At 43.6% G+C, this 21,984-nt stretch overlaps 1 protein-coding gene across 13 annotated transcripts in view; it reads left to right on the forward strand.

The window, feature by feature from the left end:
- The window catches only part of EML1 (EMAP like 1), a 168,503-nt gene that overhangs the window by 136,246 nt on the left and 10,273 nt on the right, over nucleotides 1–21,984 (forward strand). For all 13 annotated transcript variants that reach the window (XM_014854571.3, XM_014854574.3, XM_070514302.1 and 10 more), the window contains 11 exons: nucleotides 686–835; nucleotides 1,667–1,736; nucleotides 3,469–3,579; nucleotides 4,672–4,767; nucleotides 6,893–7,027; nucleotides 7,800–7,899; nucleotides 8,948–9,102; nucleotides 11,335–11,460; nucleotides 11,742–11,873; nucleotides 14,416–14,483; nucleotides 16,772–16,860. In XM_014854571.3, coding sequence (XP_014710057.1) covers nucleotides 686–835; nucleotides 1,667–1,736; nucleotides 3,469–3,579; nucleotides 4,672–4,767; nucleotides 6,893–7,027; nucleotides 7,800–7,899; nucleotides 8,948–9,102; nucleotides 11,335–11,460; nucleotides 11,742–11,873; nucleotides 14,416–14,483; nucleotides 16,772–16,860 — 1,232 coding nt within the window. The remainder of the gene's footprint in view (nucleotides 1–685; nucleotides 836–1,666; nucleotides 1,737–3,468; nucleotides 3,580–4,671; nucleotides 4,768–6,892; nucleotides 7,028–7,799; nucleotides 7,900–8,947; nucleotides 9,103–11,334; nucleotides 11,461–11,741; nucleotides 11,874–14,415; nucleotides 14,484–16,771; nucleotides 16,861–21,984) is intronic.

Genomic DNA, 21,984 nt, shown 5'->3' on the forward strand with positions numbered 1-21,984 from the left:
CAGTGTAATACCTGAAAATAAATGTTACACAAGAAGGGTGGAAGAAAAGAAAGAGAAAAAACTTTGGAGCAAAATATTCCAGCATTCTTGTGAAATAAGTGTCCAAATAGAACTTCAGGTGATTTTAGCTCTAGAGTCGAGATGGAGCTGTTGAGCTGAGCCCTGTGGTAGACAGCCTCTCCGAAGACCCGCTCGCTCGGCAGCCCAGGGGTGAGAAAGACAGCCATCCACCTAAAATTTCAACCATTCATCAAATAAATTTGGCCCCTGGCTGTTGCTTCCCGGATCCATGATGGATTGACTAAATTGCAAAGAGTTCACCTGCCTGCCACTTCAGGAATGTCTGATCCAGTTACTTTTAGTAAATAAAATAATAAATTACTATTTTTTGATCAGGCTGAAAGAATTCAGCTTTCAAAATATAGTACATACTTTCTAAAAATAAAACCACATCTTTGTATTGTTAAAAATATGTATTCACATTAAATCAGTGACCATTTCCAGCTTTATCGCCTATTTAGGAGGTCAGATGTATTTGGCGCCAAGGATTTGCATTTTAATGTTATTTAAATTAGTGAAATTGATGGTAATAGTCATATAGAATTTTATTGCCTGTGCTTGTTGAATAAAGCTGGTGTGTTGTCAGCTCTTAAAGGAAAAGAAGGTTTTGTCTTGACACGCAAAGCTATGGGTACAGGGGTCGGGACTGCCGTAATAACCTGTACCTGCTTCCCACGGGCGAGACGGTGTACTTCATTGCGTCGGTGGTGGTGCTGTACAACGTGGAGGAACAGCTTCAGAGGCACTACGCTGGCCATAACGACGACGTGAAGTGGTACGTCCTCTAAGCCGTGACTCATTACACTAGCAGGAGTAGTGTTAGGGGAGAGAGGTCAGTATAAGGATATAACTAAAGAGAAGAAAAGGGGTCTGCGGAAATAGGATCTTTGGGGAAAGTTCTTCCTTAGGTTCTGAGCTGTCTGCTAGCTAGTTGTCTACTGGCTACCCAGCTCTCTAAGACACCCTTTTAGTTTTCTATCTATATAACATGTGATGTTAACCAACCATGTTACCTAAACAAACAGTCTAACAGACCCCTGTTTGGAGGCCTTCTTAATCCATCCCATGCTAACAACTTCTAATTTGGGTCTTTATTTTTTAATAAAAATGTTTTGCCTTGTGTTGGTGGCTGGGTCTCCTCTTCCTATAACTCATTTACACCTTTTGGGAGGGACTTTGTGTGTCTTGGAAAGATGGATGGATGACTAGATGGATTTACATATTTGTGTTTATCTTAAGTCCCTGATCAGTTATAACAATCCTGTTGGAAAGAGATGATGCCATTGCTACTTCATATACTCAGAATGACTTTTAACAAAGACTGTATACTGATTAATTGGTTCTGAATTGAAATGGAATTTTCCAAGCAGAGGATGCTTTTTCCTTGAGTTTGAAAATTCTCTGGAGTTAAAGGAAATGAGATGAGATGAAGTGGGCACTAATTGTCTGATGGCATTGGGGTGCTCAGAGGGTGCATCCTGAGTCTGTGACAAGTCAGGCACTCTGTGTTTCTCATGTTTAAATTTTCTACTAGATTATATTTGATCAAGGGGAATGTAAAGCTTAGCTTAAAGAGTAGATGTTTTATAAATCTCCCTTTTTTTAGCCTAGCGGTTCATCCCGATAGGATCACGATAGCAACGGGACAAGTCGCAGGCACGTCTAAGGATGGAAAAGTGAGTCATATTCTCCTTTCACATTTTTGGAATAAACTGGTAACACAAAATAATTTTCTGAAAACATTTTGCTAAAGAATAAGCCTGCTTAGATATAGTTAAAGTGTCTGAATACTTCTTAATCCTTCATTCAGACTTTTTATTGCGAATTAAAGTTCTTGCCACGATCTTAAAAATCTACTGTACTCACCCTAATTTCAGCCAATTTTTAAATAGCCTTGTTCTTGCATAAGAATTCATTAATTCTTAAGATGCTTGTTTACACACATGAACGTTAAAATATTAAGAACACATTTAGTAAATAAAGTTAAAATCATAATAATCATTTGAATAGGGGGCATTTTGCCTCTTCAACAAATTTCAGACACCGTCTGCATGAATACCCAGTAATCAGGACTCAAACCGTGGAATTTGTGTGCGTGCGTTTGACAAAGGCTGCCAGCAGGATTCTCGCACAGATCCTGTAAACACCTCAGCAAGACTTTAATGTGTGTTTTAGCAAATCAGAGAGAAAACTAGTAGAATTGGACAAATTGAGAATGATTCAAAACTGGCTTCCAGGTAGTTATTTACTGCAGTCTGTGGTCACTGTCGTGTCTTATCCAAAACTCCTCGTAGCTTTTTTGATATCCACTTTTGTATAGCTCCTTACGGCATAGAATATGACTTAAGACTAATGACATTAAATATTTCCATTTTTTATGCCACCACTTTTCAGAAAATATTTTAATAACATCAAATTTTAAATACTAACTGTTCTATTTTCCATTAAAATGCTACACTTGAAAAGACGAAATAGGAGCAGTGGAAATCAGACGACTGTTACGTAAATACACATAAATGGAACAGGGTCTTCTAAGTGACCTTTGAAAGTCCTTCGAAATAGTCATAAATCATTTGTTCCTCCCTCTAGTGGATTAAAAGTGTATTTCAGTTCCTGGCATTGAAATTGAATCAGAAGTTTAGAGCCAGAGAAAATGTTTCAGCTATGTGAGCCAATCCTTTCAATTTACAAGCGGAGAAATCAGAGAGGCCAAAAGACTGTCTCCAGACACCCAGCTACTTAGAGACAAGTCCACACTGGAACCTGGTTCACCCACCCCGCTCTGTCCTCTACGTGCAGCTCTAGTCCTTTTCTTGATAAGTCTGCTGACCGTTCTATGCTGCTTTCTTCTATTAAGAGAAAAACTAGTACACATAATCTAGGAACATAAGTGAGAGGATTTTGAACTAATCATAACAATTCTAAATTTTTATTGGTGCATAACTGATTGCCTCTTTTGCTCCTATGAGGCCCAAGAATGTGCAGCAAGTTCTTAATATTATTTTGTGGTGACCATCTTGATGAATGTAGACATGCTTATACCTTAATAACGATACAAACTTTGAAAGAATAACTCTTATATGAGATTCCGTTTTCCTCATCATTTTTCGTTTTTAAAATTCAGACACATTAGATGTGCAAATTCGAATGTCAGTTCCTGTGGTACAGTGTTCAAGAATTGGCTATTCTGAATTTAAAACTTGGTAGACTTCTCCTGAAGTTAGATTGGCCACAGGGGCCATGACCCCCTGAAGCCATTGGGACTGTTTTATTTATGTTCAAAGGTAGAGTCCTCAAGTGCAGAAAAACACCTTTTGTTTTGAGAAAATTGAAGTTATCTTGTAACTTCCGGGTCAAGGTAAACCTGTATAACCAGCACAATTGGCGACTGCATTTTTTCCTAAACAGCAATTGCCCCCACATGTGCGCATCTGGGATTCTGTGACGTTGAATACCCTGCATGTCATCGGAATCGGTTTCTTTGACCGAGCCGTCACCTGCATTGCGTTCTCAAAATCCGTAAGTGTGAGCCCTGTGGGCGTTGCAGCCTTTGTCCATACAGAGGAGAGACTCCGCTCACGGCTGAAGAGAGAGAGAGCTAACGCTCTCAGTGACTGCCCGGTGTGTGTCCAGATTTGAACTCTGAAAACTTCCTGCTTCCCAGGTCCCCTCAGTCAGAGGGCGCATGTGTCCCCTTGGGGGGGGGTCACATACTTCCAGTCAGCTGTCTCCAGCCACGTGGGTGTGGTGATGAGAAGAGACCAGAGACACTTGTCTTCAGGTTCCTGGAGCCAGTTTTGCCTGCTCTGGCCTTGAATTTCACCCACCTCTCTGGAGGTGGCACCAGCGTGTCTCTTCCATCCTCTGTGGGCTGGCTCACTCCCCGTCCATAAGCAGGGGTTGGCTGGGCCTCCTGGTCTCCCAGACTTCCTCAGGATGTGCCCGTTCAACAGATCCACCCTTTAAACCACTTTTCAGCCAGTTCAGAAACTTACCTTCACAGGTGCATGCAGGTGCTCACATGGAAGTACCACGTGCCTCTCCCCCAGTGCTATCGCTCCTTGTCCAGCCTTACGGTAACCCTGTCTGCGGTTAGAACAGACCGGTGCTGGGCGGGCTGTGGGCGCCGTCTCTCCTGGAGGAGGGCTCTGCAGCGCCTTTGGGAGCTGTTTTAGTGGAACCGGTGGTGCGGAGCCATCCCTTGACCCCTCCTTCTGCTCCTGTCCCTTCATCCCCCCACATTCACCTGCTCTCCCTGTCTGTCTGCCCACGTCAGCAGATCTCAAGACCAGTGGGTGAAGCTTCTTTAACTAAGATGTAGCGGCCTCTTTATTAAAAGTAAAATTCAGGGGCCGGCCCCATGGCTGAGTGGTTAAGTTCGCGCACTCTGCTTCCATGGCCCAGGATTTCGCCAGTTCGAATCCTGGGCGTGGACGTGGCACCGCTCATCAGGCCATGCTGAGGCGGCATCCCACATGCCACAACTAGAAGGACCCATAACTATATACCGGGGGCTTTGGGGAAAAACAAAAAAGTAAAATTCATTTTTAATCACACTCAACCTCTTTTATTCTCAGATGTAATCTCCCTGTGAATATCTTTTTTTTGCAGAACGGAGGGAGCAATCTGTGTGCCGTGGACGACTCCAACGACCACGTGCTGTCCGTGTGGGACTGGCAGAAGGAGGAAAGACTGGCGGATGTGAAGGTCTCTCTCCAAGCCTGGAGCTAGCTGCGTTATAATTTTCCCATTTGGAGCCTCTCCTTCCCGCCGGCTCCCGGGCCGTTTCCATTTCTCAGGGAGCTTCTGGGCCCCCCCTTCCTGACGCAGCCCTCAGGCATGACACCTCCACCTGTGAATCCCTTTGACCCCCTCTCCCATCATGGGACGCCACTCCCAGGTCCTAGCAGGGTCCCTCCTCCCTTCAGCGCAGCTGTAAGGCTTGTTCCCTCATTGACAGCCGTTCCGCTTCTCATTCACTCCACCCTTCATTTGTTCACCGTTTCTTTCTCTCATTCCCCCAATTCTGAGTGCCCACGGTGTTTTTGCACTGTCGAGGCACTGGAGGTGGGGTATAGATGCCCAGTCAGGGAGGACCAAGCCCAGGAGCTGAGAGCTGAGGGCTGAGGGAGAGGTCAGCACAGCCAGCGGGGCTGGTCCACAGCGGAGTGGACTCGGGAAGGCGAGCGAGTGCCGCTGCTGCATCCCAGTCCCTCCTGGGGGACTCTTCCTGCAGCGTGCCGCTGGCCTTCCCTTTACTACCTCTGATCCATTTTGCACACTACGTCAATGAGCTTTCCCTTAAGCTTTTTTATGTTTTACTCCTGTTTAAATCTTGATTGAATCTGTTTTATAGAATTGACTTCAGATTTTTCATCATGGCATTTGTTAACCTTAGATAACCTTACCTACCTAACATTAGGATTACCACTGGATCCCCTTACTGACCTAACGTTAGGATTACCACTGGATCACCTAACTGACCTAACATTAGGATAACCACTGGATCACCTAACTGACCTAACTTTAGGATTACCACTGGATCACCTTACTGACCTAACATTAGGATAACCACTGGATCACCTAACTGACCTAACATTAGGATTACCACTGGATCACCTAACTGACCTAACATTAGGATAACCACTGGATCACCTAACTGACCCAACATTAGGATTACCACTGGATCACCTTACTGACCCAACATTAGGATTACCACTGGATCACCTAACTGACCCAACATTAGGATTACCACTGGATCACCTAACTGACCTAACATTAGGATAACCACTGGATCACCTAACTGACCTAACATTAGGATTACCACTGGATCACCTAACTGACCTAACATTAGGATTACCACTGGATCACCTAACTGACCTAACATTAGGATTACCACTGGATCACCTTACTGACCCAACATTAGGGTTACCATTGGATCACCTTATGTACTTGCCTTTTCTCTTGCGTGTCTGGGATACAGACCCTGTATTCTAATCAGGCATGTTTTCTGACACCTCTTTTCATGCTATAGCCCTGTCTTCTAATAATCTGGTCAAGTATTTAAGTTCCCGCTATGTTGCTAGATGGAAGTAATCAGAGGCAAGTTATTCTCCAGGTTTAAGAAGGTGTAACTGAATTACCAAGCAAAGAGAGCAATCAGGGTCAGATTCATCTGACCAGGGTACAGGTCCTGCAAAGCAAAATAACAGAGTTAGGGGTGGTAAAGTGGCAGCCAAATGGCCAGATCGCCAATGCTGGATCCCCAGCTTGGTCACCAAACCACCAGCAGAGTCCTAGGAATTAGAACCAGGAGGGACTCCCAGAGCAAACAGCACAGCCAAAGTGAGCCAGGAGTGACAGAGCCATATAAAATCCAGATTCCTGGGCCCTTCCCGGAGCTTCCTGTCACTCAGGGGTGAGACCTGATGTCTGCATTTTGACGCACATCAGGTGATTCTGTCCTTCAGCCAGGGCTGGGGATCCATCGTGGGAAGCTGAGAGCAAATTCTTACATTTCTTAAGTCCCCAGCTGCCTTAACCCAGTCCTGCAAAGAAAGCACACTGGGTCCCTGCTCTTTGCCAGGCCCTGTGAGAGGACTCCATGGTCCCTGTCCTCGGGGGGCTACAGTCCAGGGGAGACAAACGAGGAGAAAATGGGGCACACAGCAAACATAAGTTTAGTGTTTACAGAAGATGAATTCGATGGGGAAACCATCAAGAGGCCTAGTGCTTAACTTGAAGGATTTATTTATTTGCAGTTCGGATGTTGTTTACTTTCTTAAGTGTCTTAAGAGTTTTGAGACATTCGCTCCTCCTCTTTTGCTCCAAGTGTTCCAACGAAGCTGTGTTTGCCGCGGATTTCCACCCCACGGACACCAACATCATAGTGACCTGTGGAAAATCGCATCTCTACTTTTGGACACTAGAAGGAAACTCCCTTATTAAGAAGCAAGGATTATTCGAGGTAAAGTTGAATTACATTTGCAGTTTTGTTTTTCACTGAGTGGTACTCGTGATCAGCTAGCTTTTAAGGGAGCTTTGAGGCACCCCAGTCTTAGGATTTGTTTTAATTGGCTGATGTTGGGGTGCATCTGGGGGTATTGTGATGAAGACTATCCTTGGGGATCCCTAAAAGAGTTGGGGAACCCCTTGTGTCTTGTGGATAACAGTGGTGATGCCGAGAAGGAAGGATGGGCCAACACAGGGAGAACCACAGGGAAAGGGTGCCGGGGGGTGGGGCCCCCACCAAGGCATGCTTGGTTGCAAAGAGCAGCCAAGAAGACACCCGGGAGAACGGGCCGTGCGTCCTTGCCTTTATGAAGGGTTTGTAGCCGCTCTCTGTGCCTTTAATCTGGCCATTTGGTGACCTTATGCGAGCATCAGGGCCAGCACCTCTGCCCTGTGGGGCCTTCGCTGAGTCAGAGGACCGCTTTAGTCTGGTGCCAGGGCCCTGTTGCTCAGGCTGTAGTCATGACAACACAGCCCACCCCTTACCCCTCCAACACCCTCCTCCGCTCAAGCTGCCTGCCACTTTACAAGTACCAGAAATTTCTTTTTTCTACAACAGATAATCTCATGGCACAAGTTACGTAATGGTAGATTAAAATGAAAGGCACACAGTGTGGTAGCAGAAGCTGACACTATCCAGCTTGGGGTTACTATGGTTCTAGATATTATCAATATAAATAAAAGGATGTCTTGATTAAAAATATACATATATTTACAATATTCTGCAGAAGCAAGAAAAGCCAAAGTTCGTCCTCTGTGTGACTTTTTCTGAAAATGGTGACACCATTACTGGAGATTCAAGTGGCAACATCTTGGTATGGGGAAAAGGTAACGAGTGATTGTTCCCAGAGCAAATGTTTTTTGGTGATGTGATAAGTAGGAAGTCAAACGTCACTTCTGTGAGAATCGCCGATCAGGATAATTTGCGAGTTTACTATTAAATTCCAAGTTCTATAGGTGCATACGTACATGTGCTCATGTGTAAATTGAAACCGTAAAACTAGAACAGAGGAAAACAAGAAAGTAAGAGTTGTTCACCTTCTGTCATTCTAAAAGGCTCTTTAAGCCCAAGACGTTATGATGAAATTAATAGCTTTATGAGGAGATCTGTTAACAAATTATAGTGATGAAGTTACCAATGACTATTTGGCTGGAAAATATTTAAATAACTGTTCTGGTTCACATGGCATTTGGCAGACATATACTGAGTACTAATTTTGTGCGGGGCAGCCCGCTGGACGCTGTGAGCATACAAATGAGGCAGCTCTGAATCCCCCGCAGTCAGTGAGCAGACCGTGTGCTAAGGATTCTCACAGAAAACATTCATTCAGTTAAGTTCAATGCGTGCTTACCATGTGCCAGGAAAAGTCCACCATCCCGGTTCTCAAGGATGGTAGAGTTTGGGTTGGGGGTAGAAACAGACCCGTAAAGGTAATCTCAGAACGATCCGGAGACTTTTGTGGTATCCCTACTGCTGTGGGTGCTAAGTGCTCTGGACACTGTTTCATTTCATCCTTCGAACAATTCTGTGGGATAAGCAGTGACCTCATTTCACGAAGAGGGAAACGGAGCATAGGGCAATGAGGCACTCGGCTCCTAAGGCTGTAAACTCAGGGTCCCTGTTCTTAGCCGCGTGCACTCCCATTGTGCCCTCCCCACACTGTGCTCTGTGTTCGCATCTCGTCCTTAATTACAACGTAACCCAGTTCATGCTTGTCTGGTGCTCTGTGAACTTCTAGAAATTGGATCCTTTCTAGATTCACGCGACCATGGTTTCTAACTGACAATGTCGTGTTTTTAAAACAAAAATGAAGTGAGATGGGCCGAGGCGAGCCTTGTGACAATGTAGTAAGGATGGTTTTTTTGGTGTGTTTAGGTACGAATCGCATAAGCTACGCAGTGCAAGGGGCCCACGAGGGTGGTATTTTTGCCCTTTGTATGTTAAGGGACGGCACGCTGGTGTCAGGAGGAGGGAAGGACCGGAAGCTCATTTCTTGGAATGGAAACTATCAGAAACTTCACAAAACTGAGGTAAGACAGCAGGCAGGACTATTGAAATTTATTGTGAACCGTAAACTGTTATACTCACTGGTTTCCTTGCTGGTTTGAAATCTTAGCTGACAGTTTTGAAAATTGTTTAGATGAAATTTTATTAATTGGGTAATATTTTATTAAAGTCGTGGAGGCAGTTTAAGCACAACTACTAAAACGAAATTAGGTGTATAAAATTTACGGTTGTAACATATTTTACATTTAGAATATTTTTATGTTAGAACCAGTCTCACTTTTCCAAGAGAGTAGTCCCCATATTTTTGTTTCATTTTGTTTCGTTCCCCACATTTAACATTATCATTAAAATCCTTCTTCTTTTTTCACTTTAATTCCCAGCATGTTACTTTGGAGACGTTCTCACTTTGAACTAATATTTATTGAATATCTACTTTGTACATGACTGAGTGCCAGCACGTCCTCTAGAGTTCCAACTCTTTTCAGTATCTGCTTCTCCTCCTTTTTACCTGGCTGGCAGCCCTGCACACCAGTGGGAGCCAGAGGCAAGAAACTTAATATTCCTTCTACACACTCCCTGAGTTTTCTCCCCACCCCCAGGAAATTATGAGCAGACAGATATCAAGGTCAGGATGAATCTGAAGGTTGATGGTCTTCAGCCCTGACATAGAATGGACACGTTGTAGAACTCTTCCAACTTCTAAGTCAGATGAGTACAACATGTTACAGCGGTAACAGAAGTTACATCAGAGAGCAGGGTGGCACCATGCTTTAGCAAGATGAGAATTTGGTTTCGTTGATTATTGCTCTTAATAAAGGAAGTCCTTCAGCTGAGCTTTGGAAATCCCTTCCCCTTTCAAGGAGATTTTAATTATGATAGCATTTCGTATAATAAGATTAGACCAGCATTTGATGGAACGTGTGCCCATTTTAAATTATAACCACAACCAAGGTTCTGAAGCCTCGTCTAGTTTCGTAGAAGATGCTCACCATTTCGCAGTATCTATAATCGCTCTTCGTCAGCATGGACTGTCGTCACCGTTGCTGTGCTGTGCTGTGCTGTGCTGACAAACCACGCTGGAAGTAGAAAGTTTGCATGAGAGCGGCTGCTGCTGACCTCGGAACTGGAGTGTCTAGAACCAGGGGCTTGGCTGGTGTATTTTGAAATTCTTTTTCTTAATATTTAGATAATTCCATATGTTTACCAACATGAACAATGGATTTCAAAACTAAATAGAGTGAAGTTGCCAAAGAATTTCCCATTTTAAGTTACAGTAAATTTGGGCACCTCTTATTACGGTGTGTCATAGTATTCTCCACTTTCCAAATTGTTCCTGCTACTGGCATCCGAAGTCATAACAAGCAAAGAGTAAACAGCACAGTAGTATTTCTTATTTTTTAATCTTGTCAAGAAAAAATTCTTTATTCTTTTTGCGTTATTTATAATTGAGGTGACACTGGTTTATAACATTATGTAAATTTCGGGTGTACGTCCTTACATTCTGGTTTCTGTGTAGACTACATCGTATCCACCACCCAAAGACGAATTACACATGTGCCCTTTCACTCATTTCACACTCCCCCCACTTCCCCTCTTGTAACCACCAATCTATTCTCTGTGTCTGTGTGTTTGTTTGTTGTTGTTTTTATCTTCTGCATATGAGTAAAATTATATGGTATTTGTCTTTCTCCATCTGACTCATTTTGCTTGGCATAGTACCCTCATGGTCCATCCATGTTGTCACAAATGGCAAGATTTCATCTTTTTTATGGCTGAGTAGTATTCCATCGTCTATATACATACCACATCTTCTTTATCCATTCGTCCATTGATGGGCACTTAGGTTCTTTCCAGGTCTTGGCTATTGTGAATAATGCTGCAGTGAACATAGGGATACAAATATCTTTTTGAATTAGTGTTTTCATGTTCTTTGGATAAATACCCAGAAGTGGAATAGCTGGATCAAATGGTAGCTTTATTCTTTATTGTTTTTTCAACAAGCTTACTCTTGCTGATTCATTTCAGATATATGAAATGTTTGGAGTTTAAAAGTAAGGTTTGGGGTTTTGATCAGTCCCTCAAGTACTGGTTGCGGACCTCTCTCTCCATGTATACATACGCACGCACGTGTGTGTGTGTGTGTGTGTGTGTGTGTGTGACTGTGATAGGAGCTGTCATGATGATATATAAACAAGTATTTTGAATGATGGAGCTAATAATTTACTGACGTTTTAAATCTTTTCTTTTCGATGCAGATTCCAGAACAGTTTGGTCCCATACGGACAGTGGCCGAGGGGAAAGGCGATGTGATCTTGATAGGCACCACTAGAAACTTTGTTCTGCAGGGCACCCTGGCAGGGGACTTTGCACCCATCACTCAGGTACGTCCCAGCTCAGAGGGCCCACCAAACACTTCCATTTTATGTCACATTAGAATACAATAAAGCATTACTAAGAGGTGGTTATTTCTGTGTTTTTATACTAACCTGACCTCCCTCAGCTTCAGAGTTTCAGTTGCTATCCTGAGTTAAGTTGGGGAGGAAGAGAAGCTGATGAGAGCATTTATGAAGTGTGCAGCAAGCCAGGGTTAATCATCCTGGAAGGCTCCTGAGTGTCAAATGTAGCCTTTCAGAGAACTTCCATTTGTCTTGGTTCTTTGTAGGGTCACACGGATGAGCTCTGGGGACTGGCCATCCATGCCTCCAAACCTCAGTTCTTGACCTGTGGCCATGACAGGCATGCCACTCTCTGGGACGCTGTTGGTCACCGGCCCGTGTGGGACAAAATAATAGAGGTAGACGTGCACGTTACATTCTGTTTTTCTTATAACAATTCATCTGGAACGTGTTCATATATATTTTTTTTTTGCATGAAACTAATAGTGATATAAAATTTTCACAAAGCAAATGTCACTGAATTTATCTCCTTCGAATTGCATTGCTTTCAGCATCGCCTTGAGTGGTCTCATCTCTGTAATTCTGAAGTTTGCTGTTGAATTTTTCGACAGCAAGTTAGCCTTTCCAAGCTGGTGTTTGGGTTTCCTGAGTACAGAGTCTCTTAGCTGGCTTCAGTGCCCAGAGACCCTTGTTAAGAGCCTGCATTCTATCTACAGTGTGCTTTTGAATGAAAATTTACAAGCTGTTCTAAAAGCATACAATTTCTCTCTACAATTTGAGTTTGATGCTAAAGGTAAAGCTTTAGTTTTAAAGTCAGCATCTCTATGACCTTTGCAAAAGGAACTCCGATTGCGTAGCAGAGGGCTGAAATATCCTTTCCCTATGTGAACACAGTGATGACTGCATTTATTGAGCACTCTTTGCATACCAAGCACTGTACTTGTATTGTCCTTAATCCTGGCAGCAGCCCTGCAGGTCGAAGTTTTTTTACCCTGATGTTATTGTTTAGGAAATTGAAGCCTAGAAAATTCAGATAGCTTGCCGAGGTCACTGAGTAAGGGACAGAGCCAGTGTCTACCCCCAGCTCGGTCAGATCCCAGGCCCAAGGCCTTCCTCCGCATCATGCTGTAATGAGTCAAGCGCATTCTCTGCAGCTTGGGTCCCTCAGGACGTGTATGGTCCCACGTGAGCAGCAGCCACTCTGTAGACCCCGCTCCTCCCGGCAGCCCCTGCAGAGTTCCCAGCATTACCCAGTGTGCAGGGTCCACATTTCAGCCCTCCTGCCCTTCGCTTTCCGAGAAGGTCACCGAGGGTCTAGAGCTGGCCAATCACCAGTGGAGCCGGGCGCCAAGCTGACAGGGCCTGAGGGGTGACACTGCCACTCAGAGGAGACAGCGGGCAGGACCAGGCTCGAGGAAGTGGTTTCCTGTGGTGTGCCCGTCCTCTGGCAGGAGCTTGGAGGAACAAATGGGGAGTAAGTGAGGGGTCTGCACAGAGCTGATGACAGCCACCGGACGCAGGAGGGGCAGAGGTGGGCCCGGAGGGCAGCCTTTCCCGCAATCTCACTCAGCGTGGCAGCCCTGCTGAGAGCAATGCCAGTTACCCCGTCCCCTGTCCTTTACCGGACTGTTAACCCACTCAGCCTGACATAAGGGCTAGGGGCTCAGAACCAGACGCCAAAAAGATGTGCGGTTGAGTCCTAGCTCCTTCACCCACTGGCCACGTGGCTTCAGACAGGACCCTCCCTGTCCCCTGGTGGCTTCCTCTCACAAGCGTCACAAGCCTCAAATGAATCATACGGTAAAGCTTCAAGTGGACGTGATTTCTCTGTGTGCCTCAGTGGCAGCCCTGAGCTTAGTTACAGCTCACATTTAGGAGTAAGCATTGCAGTGATGTAATCAATGCCCGAACAGTTTCTGGTATCTCATGTTTTTTAGTTTGAGAGGACTGCCTCCTTCTGTTTCCATTTCCATTGCTCCTTTTTCCTTGGACCCCCTGTGATTAATCTCCTGTCACTTCAATCCACCTAAACCCTCTGCCAAGTGATGTCATGTCTAAAACACAGATTGAGTCATGTCGCTCTTGTCACTGAAAGAAAAAAAATCACCTTCACTCTGTTCTTATTTCCTGGTGATCACAGCCCTTAACATGACAGTGCAGCCCCATTACTAGTGTCGTCCATACACTTTCCCGTCCCCACCCCGTATTCTCTGCATTGTCCACTCACTGGGTCTGCCTGCTTTTCCTCAAATAGGCCACAACTTGTGGTGCTTCTGCATCTTCAATCATATCATCATACCCTTAACACCTGATCCCCAAAATATTGGCGTGTCCACTTCCCCCTTGGGTCCCGGAAGGCCCGAGTCAGAAGCTTCCCCGTCTTGCTTCGTCTCACCCCTCTCGGTGACTCAACAGTATGTTTTTACCTCTTTCATTGATTACATTCCACCTTGTATCAGAGTTAGTGGTGAACACGTGTGTATGCCACTAGGTCAGAACCTGGGGTGTGCCTGACCCATTCGAGGTCCTCCCAGGGCTGCATGGGCTCTCACCCTATGTCTCCCTGATGGAGCTAGGGGCAGTGGTCGTATTTCTAGAAGATCAAGCACACTGTTCCATAGGCTTCCATCAAGCACAGGGTCAACCCAGGGGGCTTCCGAGACTTGGAGGAAGAGCGTTTGTTTGTTTTGGTCTGTCATCTGGTTACTGTAGGTCTGAAAAGATGTAAGACAGAAAGAGAAAAATTCTAAAAGGATACAAAATTAGTATTTTTGAAACGTGATCTTCATCCAAATAGAAAAACATTTTCCTCTCTGGAGAGAAAAGAGATTTTTCAAACAGGGCCATGGAGCCCCGAGGGATGAAAGCCGTGATTGTGTGTATTTTATGTGATAGTGCTGTGTCTGGCCATCAATTTACACTTCCTTTACAATGTTTTAGGATCCAGCTCAGTCTTCTGGTTTTCATCCTTCAGGGTCTGTGGTTGCAGTTGGAACACTGACTGGGAGGTGAGTCCGTGTGAGCGCGGCGTGCGCTCTCAAGGTTCATGGAAAGGAGGCTCGTTGTCTGTGTTTCCCAGGGACGGGCAGCCCCGCTGTTGGCTGCACGTCTCCGCTTCTAGTGACTTACGGAGAATTAAGGCAAAACTCAAAAGTGAAACGTAAGACAGTGGTCCTGCACATTTTGGGTCTTGGGAAAATCTGAGGAAGCTGTGGACCCCTCTCCTAGAAAAGTGCGCCCCACGTGCACACATGCTTGCCTCCAGTTTCAGAGAATTCGTGGGGATCCTCAGGCTCGATCTGCGGGCTGTGGCAGGACCCTCGACTGTGGAATCGGGTGCGACAGCATCTCAAAGTGCTGAGAATTTAAAAATGCTTCTTGCCACACTTTCAAAATTTTAGAAACTGCCCAGATTCTGAGCCTTACATTTCAGATTCAGCTCACGTTTATTTACCAAGGGCCTCCGATGTGCCAGGCGGTAGAGCTGCACTTGAATCCCAGCTGCACTGAGCAGCAGTGTGTCTCTGAGCCGGTTACATAACCTCTCTGAGTTTGTTTCTTTTGCCATAAATTGTGACAGTGTTATCATCTGCCTAGCCACACTGCACTGATGAGGGAAGGAGGCGATACAGAGGCATCTGCTGGCGTTGCCTGCCAGGCAGTCTCAGTGGTTATTATTATCATCGTTTTTTAAGTTTCAATTGCACTTTTATATTGTTTGTCAGAGTATGTACAGTTTTTGTGGTTTAATTCAGAAAGTTTTGGTGATTTCCTCCTGTCCTTTCTCTCTAAAAAGCATACTACTTAGATTCTTTTGTTATGACTATAGAGTATATATACAGTAAGAGTAACATTTGTAAGTCATAGGTAACAAAAATCTTAAGAGTTGGGCACCTTGTATCCAATAGAAGTCTTCATGAAAATGTTTGCATAGTCACACACACACACCCTTCCTTTTAACTCTCTTGGAGACAGCTGAAGCTTCAGGCTCAGCAGGCTCTGGTGATTGGCTGACAGCCAGTTACCGCCATCGTCTGCGTGCTGACTATGCATGGTCGATAGGATGTGGTGCTGCCAGGATGCTGAGACTCACGGACAGTGTCCTATGGGTGGAAGAGACAGAACATGCACCCTGATCCCTCGCCTCCGTTTGCACCTGCCACATCTCCGGTTCTGGTGCCAGGCTAAGCTCTTGATGGAGCAGTTTAATAGGACTTTTCAAAGGCGGAGCCTTGTCAGCCCCAGTCTCTCTGCTTCTTGTATTTTGACCTCTGTTAAGGTTAAATAGCACATTAAAGGTAGACAGTTTTTGTTGAAGACGCAAAGGAATCAAACTGAGAAGCCACATCCAAATTTCAAGGGGGACAGCCAGTCCGATGGAGAGATGGTGGTCAGGGCCCCAGTGGAAGGCGGGAAGGCAGTGATGCCGGCTCGGCGGACGTGCTGATGGAGCGCATGTCATCTAGGTTGGAACTGCAGCAGCCCTGAGCCCACATTCCTTTCCATCCCCGAAAACACGGGAGGCCCACTGACTGCCCCCGCCTGGGGACACACGGGCGGGAGAGTGCAGTCCTCTGTCATTTAACGTTTACTGAGGACTGTGTCCCTATCAGAGGATACGAAGCGCTTCCGCGTCCATTATAATTTGACTGATTTAACACTGAGCCTGCAGAGTCGTTCTGGGCCCTTATACCCATTTTACAGTTGAGGAAACTGAGCCCAGAGAGGTTAAATTCAGAGAGGGGTCCCCTACTCGCCCTTCTTCCATTCTCTCTGTCCTCTCATCCAGCTGGGTGCACACCGGATTCACAGGTCAGATGCTCAGCCCACCTCTGCTCCCACAGCACAATTCAGAGCATCCCCACCCTGAGGTGGTCCCAGCCTCATCCTCTGGACCCACCCTGCTTCACCCTGGGCCAGATCTCTGGGTCAGCTCAGGCAGGTGTTCCTTTGTGCTACCTCTGGCCACGGGCCGGCAGTGGGTGTTGGTCCATCTCCCAAGGGCTTTCTCTCCTTTTCCTTGCAAGTGACAAAACTCAAACCCTGAGGACTCCTTCATAGCATCGGGAACTGAATCCTTTCAAATGGTAGCCAATATGCTTTTCCTTTTTTCAGGAAATGCTCGTATGGAGGAAATTTTCCTTAAAGCTGAGAATAAGCGTTCTTGTTAAGCAAATACAGAGTATTTATTAAGCTCTTAGATAAACCGTTTTTAATAGTCTTACTATTTTTGTAATAGCCTTGCTTCATTTTCTCCCTGAACAACTTATTGTACTTTTTCTCGTGTTTTTTACAGGTGGTTTGTGTTTGACACAGAAACAAAAGACTTGGTCACTGTTCACACGGATGGAAACGAACAGCTCTCTGTGATGCGTTACTCCCCAGGTTAGACTACGACATTCCCTTCTATGAAACCCCGACAGATTTATGAAATTCTGTGCAGATGTCTTTAGAGACAATATTCCACAAGTCTCCTCAGAGTGAAGCTATACATGCACAGAATTATGGCATTTGGGGGTTCTCTTCCCTACTTTGGGTTGCTAAGCTCGTGTGTGTTTTTAACTTTTTGTTATGGAAAATTTTAAACCTAGACAAAATTGGAACAGCGTAATGAACCGCCATGCACCCATCACCCAGGTGTGACAAGATCGAGTCTTCGCCAATCTTGCTCATCCGTAGCCCTCCCCAGAGCCCCCCTCCAATGTTTAGGAGCAGTTCCCAGACATCTTTTCCTTTCGTCTGTTAATATTGCTGTATATATCTCAAAAAGATGAACACTCTTTTTTTAACAGCTTTATTGAGGTATAATTTGCATACAATAATTTACCCATTATAAATGTACAATTTGGTGATTCTTAGTAAATTCATAGAGTGGTGCAACCATCACATTATCCAATTTCAGAACCTTTCCTTAACCCAAAAAGTTCCCTCCCTGCCCACTAGCAGTTAACCTCCGCTGCCACCCCCAGCCCTAGGCAACCACTCTTCTGCTGTTCCATCTCTATAAATTGCCTTTTCTGGACATTTCCTATGAATGGAATCATATAATTTGTAGCCTATTGTGTGTGGCTTTTACTTAGAATGTTTTTGAGATTAATTTGTGTTATTGGGTGTGGATGGGTAGTTTATTCCTTTTTAATTACTGGGTAGTATTCCATTTTATGGCTATACCACAGTTTGTTTATTCAGCCCTCAGTTCATGGGCATTTGGGTTGTTCCTGGGTTTTGACTTTTATGAATAATGCTTCTATAAGCCTTCATTGTATGTCTTTTTGTAGACGTTTGTTTTCATTCCTCTTGGGTAAATTCCTAGGAACAGAATTGGTGGGTTGTAGGGTAAATTTGTGTTTAACATTTTATGAAACTGCCGAACTGCTTTCCAAAATGGCTGCACCATTTTACATTCCCAGCAGCGGTGTGGGAGGGTTCTAGCATCTCCACATCCTCACCAACACCTGTTACCGTCTGTCTTTCATTTACAGCCATTCTAATAGAAGTGTAGTGGTATCTCATTGTGGGTTTCATCTGCATTTCCCTAGCCACTGTCAAAGATGTTGAGCATCTTTTCATGTGCCTTTTAGACATTCCTACGTCTTCTTTGGGGAAATATCTATTCAAATATGTTGCCTATTTTTTCGTTGGATTGTTCGTCTTACTATTGAGTTGTAAGACCTCTTTCTGTATTCTGTATAAGAGTTCTTTATAAGATATGTGACTTGCAAATATTTTCTCCCAGTGTATGGCTTGTCTTTTCATTTTCTTAATGGGGTCTTTTGAAGCACAAGCTTTTAATTTTGATGAAGTCCCGTTTACCAATTTTTTTCTTTTATGGATCCTGCTTTTGCTGTCATACCCAAGGTCATGAAGATTTTCTCCCGTGCTTTCTTTTAGGAAGGTTATTGTTTTAGCCCTCACATTTTGGTCTGATTCATTTTGAGTTAATTCCTGTGAATGGCGAGAAGTAAGAGTCTAAGTTTATTTGTCCTGCGTGTAGATATCCACTTGTCCCAGCACCATTTGTTGAAAAGACAATCCTTTCCCTCCTCAATTATCTTGACCTTTTTGTCAAAAACCAACTGACCATAAACATAAAGGTTTATTTCCGGATTCTCGGTTCTGTCCCCTGTGAGCTTATCCTCGTGCCGATACCACGCTGTCCTGATGGCTGTGAGTTTAGAGTAAGTTTTGGAATTGAGTAGGGCAGCTCCTCCAACTCTGTTGTTCTTTTTCAAGAATGTTTTGGCTATTTTATGTCCGTACCATTTTTATATAAATTTTAGAATCAGTTTGTCAATTTCTAATTTTAAAAGGCCTACCAGGATTTTAATGGGAATTATGTTGAATTTATAGATCAACGTTGGGAGAATTGCTGTCTTAACAATACTGAGTCTTCTCATCTTTGAACGTAGAATGTCTCTCGATTTGTTTAGATCTTCTTTAATTTTTCTCAGCAATGTTTTACAGTTTTCACTGCATAAGCATTACGCTTCCTCTGTTAGATTTATTCCCAAGTCATTTTTATGCCACTGTGAATGGAATTTTCTTAATTTTATTTTCAGAATGCTAGTTGCTAGTATAGAGACATAAAATTGGTTTTAGCCCATCGCTCTTATATCCTGTGACCTTTCGAAACTGTTTTATCGTTTTAGTAGTTTTGTGTGTGTGTGTGCGCGCGCTTGCATAGAACCCTTGGGATTTTCTTCATATGGGGTCACGTCATCTGCAAATAAAGATAGTTTTACTTCTTCCTTTCCAATCTTTGGATGCCTTTAATTATTCTTTTCCCTTATTGCATTAGCTGGAACCTCCACTGCAGCGTTGAACAGAAGTGTCAAGAGTGGATCCTTGCCTGCTTCCAGTCTTGGAAGGAAAAGCGTTCAGTCATTCGTCATTAAGAATGAGGCCAGATGCTCTTTATCATGATGAGGAAGTTCTCTTCTATTCCTAATCTGCGTAGAGTTTTCATCATGAATGGGTGTTAGATTTTTGTCAAATGCTTTTTCTGCATCTGTGGAGATGATCGTTTGGTCTTTGTCCTTTATTTTATTAATATGGTGTCTTATATTAGTTTTCAGATGTTAAACCAACTTTGCATTCCTAGGGTAAATCTCACTTGAGGATGGTGTGTAATCCTTTTTCTACATTGCTGGGTTCCATTTGTTAATATTCTGTTAAGGATTTTTCATCCATGTTGATGAGGGATATTGGTCTGTGGTTTTCTTTTCTTGTGATGGTTTGGTCTGGCTTGGTTAGGAGAGCACTGTTGAGACTTATGGAGTAAGTTGGGAAGTGTTCCTTCCTTGTTTATTTTCTGAAAGAGTTTATGAAAGATTGGTATTATTTCTTTATGAAATATTTGATAGAATTCATGTGAATTCAGGGAAACATCTGGGCTTTTTTTGTGGAAAGGTTTTTAATTACTAGTTCAAGTTTTTTATTTGTTATAATCCTATTCAGGTTTTCTATTTCTTCTTAAGTCACTTTTGGTAATTTGTCCATTTCATCTAAGTTGTCTAATTTGTTGGCATAAAATTGTCCATCATATTTGCTTAAAATCCTTTTAATTTTTCTGAGCTTGGTAGTGAGGGGGCCCCTCTTTCATTCTTGATTCTGGAAACTTTGTTTCCTCTCTTTTTTTCTTGGTCAGTCTAGCTAAAGTTTTCTCAACTTTGATCTTTTCAAAGAATCAACTTTTGGTTTCATGGATTTTTCTTTATTTTTTTTCCTGTTTTCTATTTTTTCTGTTTTGATCTTTATTATTTCCTTTATTCTGCTTGATTTATATTTAGTTTGCTCTTCTTTTTCAGTTTCTTAAAGTGGAAGCTTGGGTTATTGATTGGAGACCTTTTCTGAGATAGATGTTTAAAGCTATGAATTTCCCCATAGGCACTGCTTTAGCCACATCCCATAAATTTTGATATGTTGTATTTTCATTTTCATTCAGCTCAAAATATTTCCTAATTTCCTCAATGATTTCTTCTTTGGCCTATGGGTTATTTAGAAATGTATTCTTTAATTTCCAAATATTCGGAGATTTTCCATATTTTTTCCTGTTGTTGTTCTCTAACTTAACTTCTCTATGGTCATACAACATATTTTCTATAACTTTAATCATTTTAAATTCATTGAGACTTGTTTTACAGCCTAGCATGTGGTCTGTCCTGGAGAACGTTCCATGTAGACTTGAGAAGAATGTATATTCTGCATTCTTGGGTGGGGTGTCCTATATGAGTTGGTTGATAATGTTCAGAGTTGATTGATAGTATTGTTCAGTTCATTTATATCCTTGCTGATGTTCTGTCTAATTGTTCTATCAGTTGTTGAGAGCAAAGTATTTAAATCTTCACCTATTATTGTGGAATTGTTGATTTCTCTTTTGACTCTGTCAGGTTTTGCTTCTTGTGTTTTGAATGAAGGATTGGACAGAGGTTGTGCTCAAATGTCTTAGGCCAGTAGGCTCTCCATCCTCCACCACTGGATGTGTTTGCAGGTAGAAGAGCACATGCACAGTTCAGGCTGTTCCAAGTTTGCCCTGGCTTTTACTTTCTGCTGGCACTTTTTACATCTTCTCTGTGCCTGTGTGCAGGCTCACCTTGGCCAGGAGTCTGTGGATGGCTAGAGTCTTCTCCTGCCCACGGTGTGTACCCACAGCCTCCCATCAGCCAGACTGTACTCACTCCAACCACAACCCTAACTTCAGGCTAGTGGAGCCCTTGGCCCTCCCCACTCAACTTGTCACTTCCGTTGACAATGCTTCTGGACATGGGTGTCACCCAGGGCTTCATACTGAGTGAGCCCACTTGATCACAGCAACTAAGCCACAGATCCTCACAGCCTGCTTTTCCCTGGCAGAACCTCTGTGCTGGCCAAGCAAGTGTGAGTGGGCGAGAAGAGCCCCAGGTAAGAGCACCATGGGCTCCACTGTTCTTACCCAAAATTCAGCAGTTTTTCAAGCATAAACGCTTCTCAGATGGTTTTATGTCTTTGATCAATTTCCAGAGTCCTGAAATGGTTGTTTTTGTCAGTTTTGTACAGCTTTATGATTGCTTTATGGCCAAAGGATTTGCCAGCCTTCTCACTTGGCCACAGCTAGAAATCCTGCCCTCTTATTTTTAACATAGGCACAGAATCATTGTCACCTCCCCAACCCCAATTAACATTAACTTCTTAATATCATCAGATATCTAGTTAATATTCAAATTTTCAACTGACTTTGTTTGTTTGTTTGTTTTTGCTGAGGAAGATTAGCCCTGAGCTAACATCTCTGTCAGTCTTCCTCCACTTTATATATGGGTCACCACTGCAGCATGGCTGATGAGTGGTGTAGGTCTGTGACCAGGATCTGAACCTGCGAATCCAGGCCACCAAAGTGGAGTGCGCCAAACTTAACCACTACACCACAGGGCTGGCCCCTGACATTTTTTTTTTTAACACTTTAAATCAGGATCAAAAAAAGGTCCACACATGGTAATTAGTTGATATGCTCATAAGTCTCTTAATCCATAGTTG

This window comes from Equus asinus, chromosome 7, assembly GCF_041296235.1.
Source record: "Equus asinus isolate D_3611 breed Donkey chromosome 7, EquAss-T2T_v2, whole genome shotgun sequence".
Lineage (NCBI taxonomy): Eukaryota > Metazoa > Chordata > Mammalia > Perissodactyla > Equidae > Equus > Equus asinus.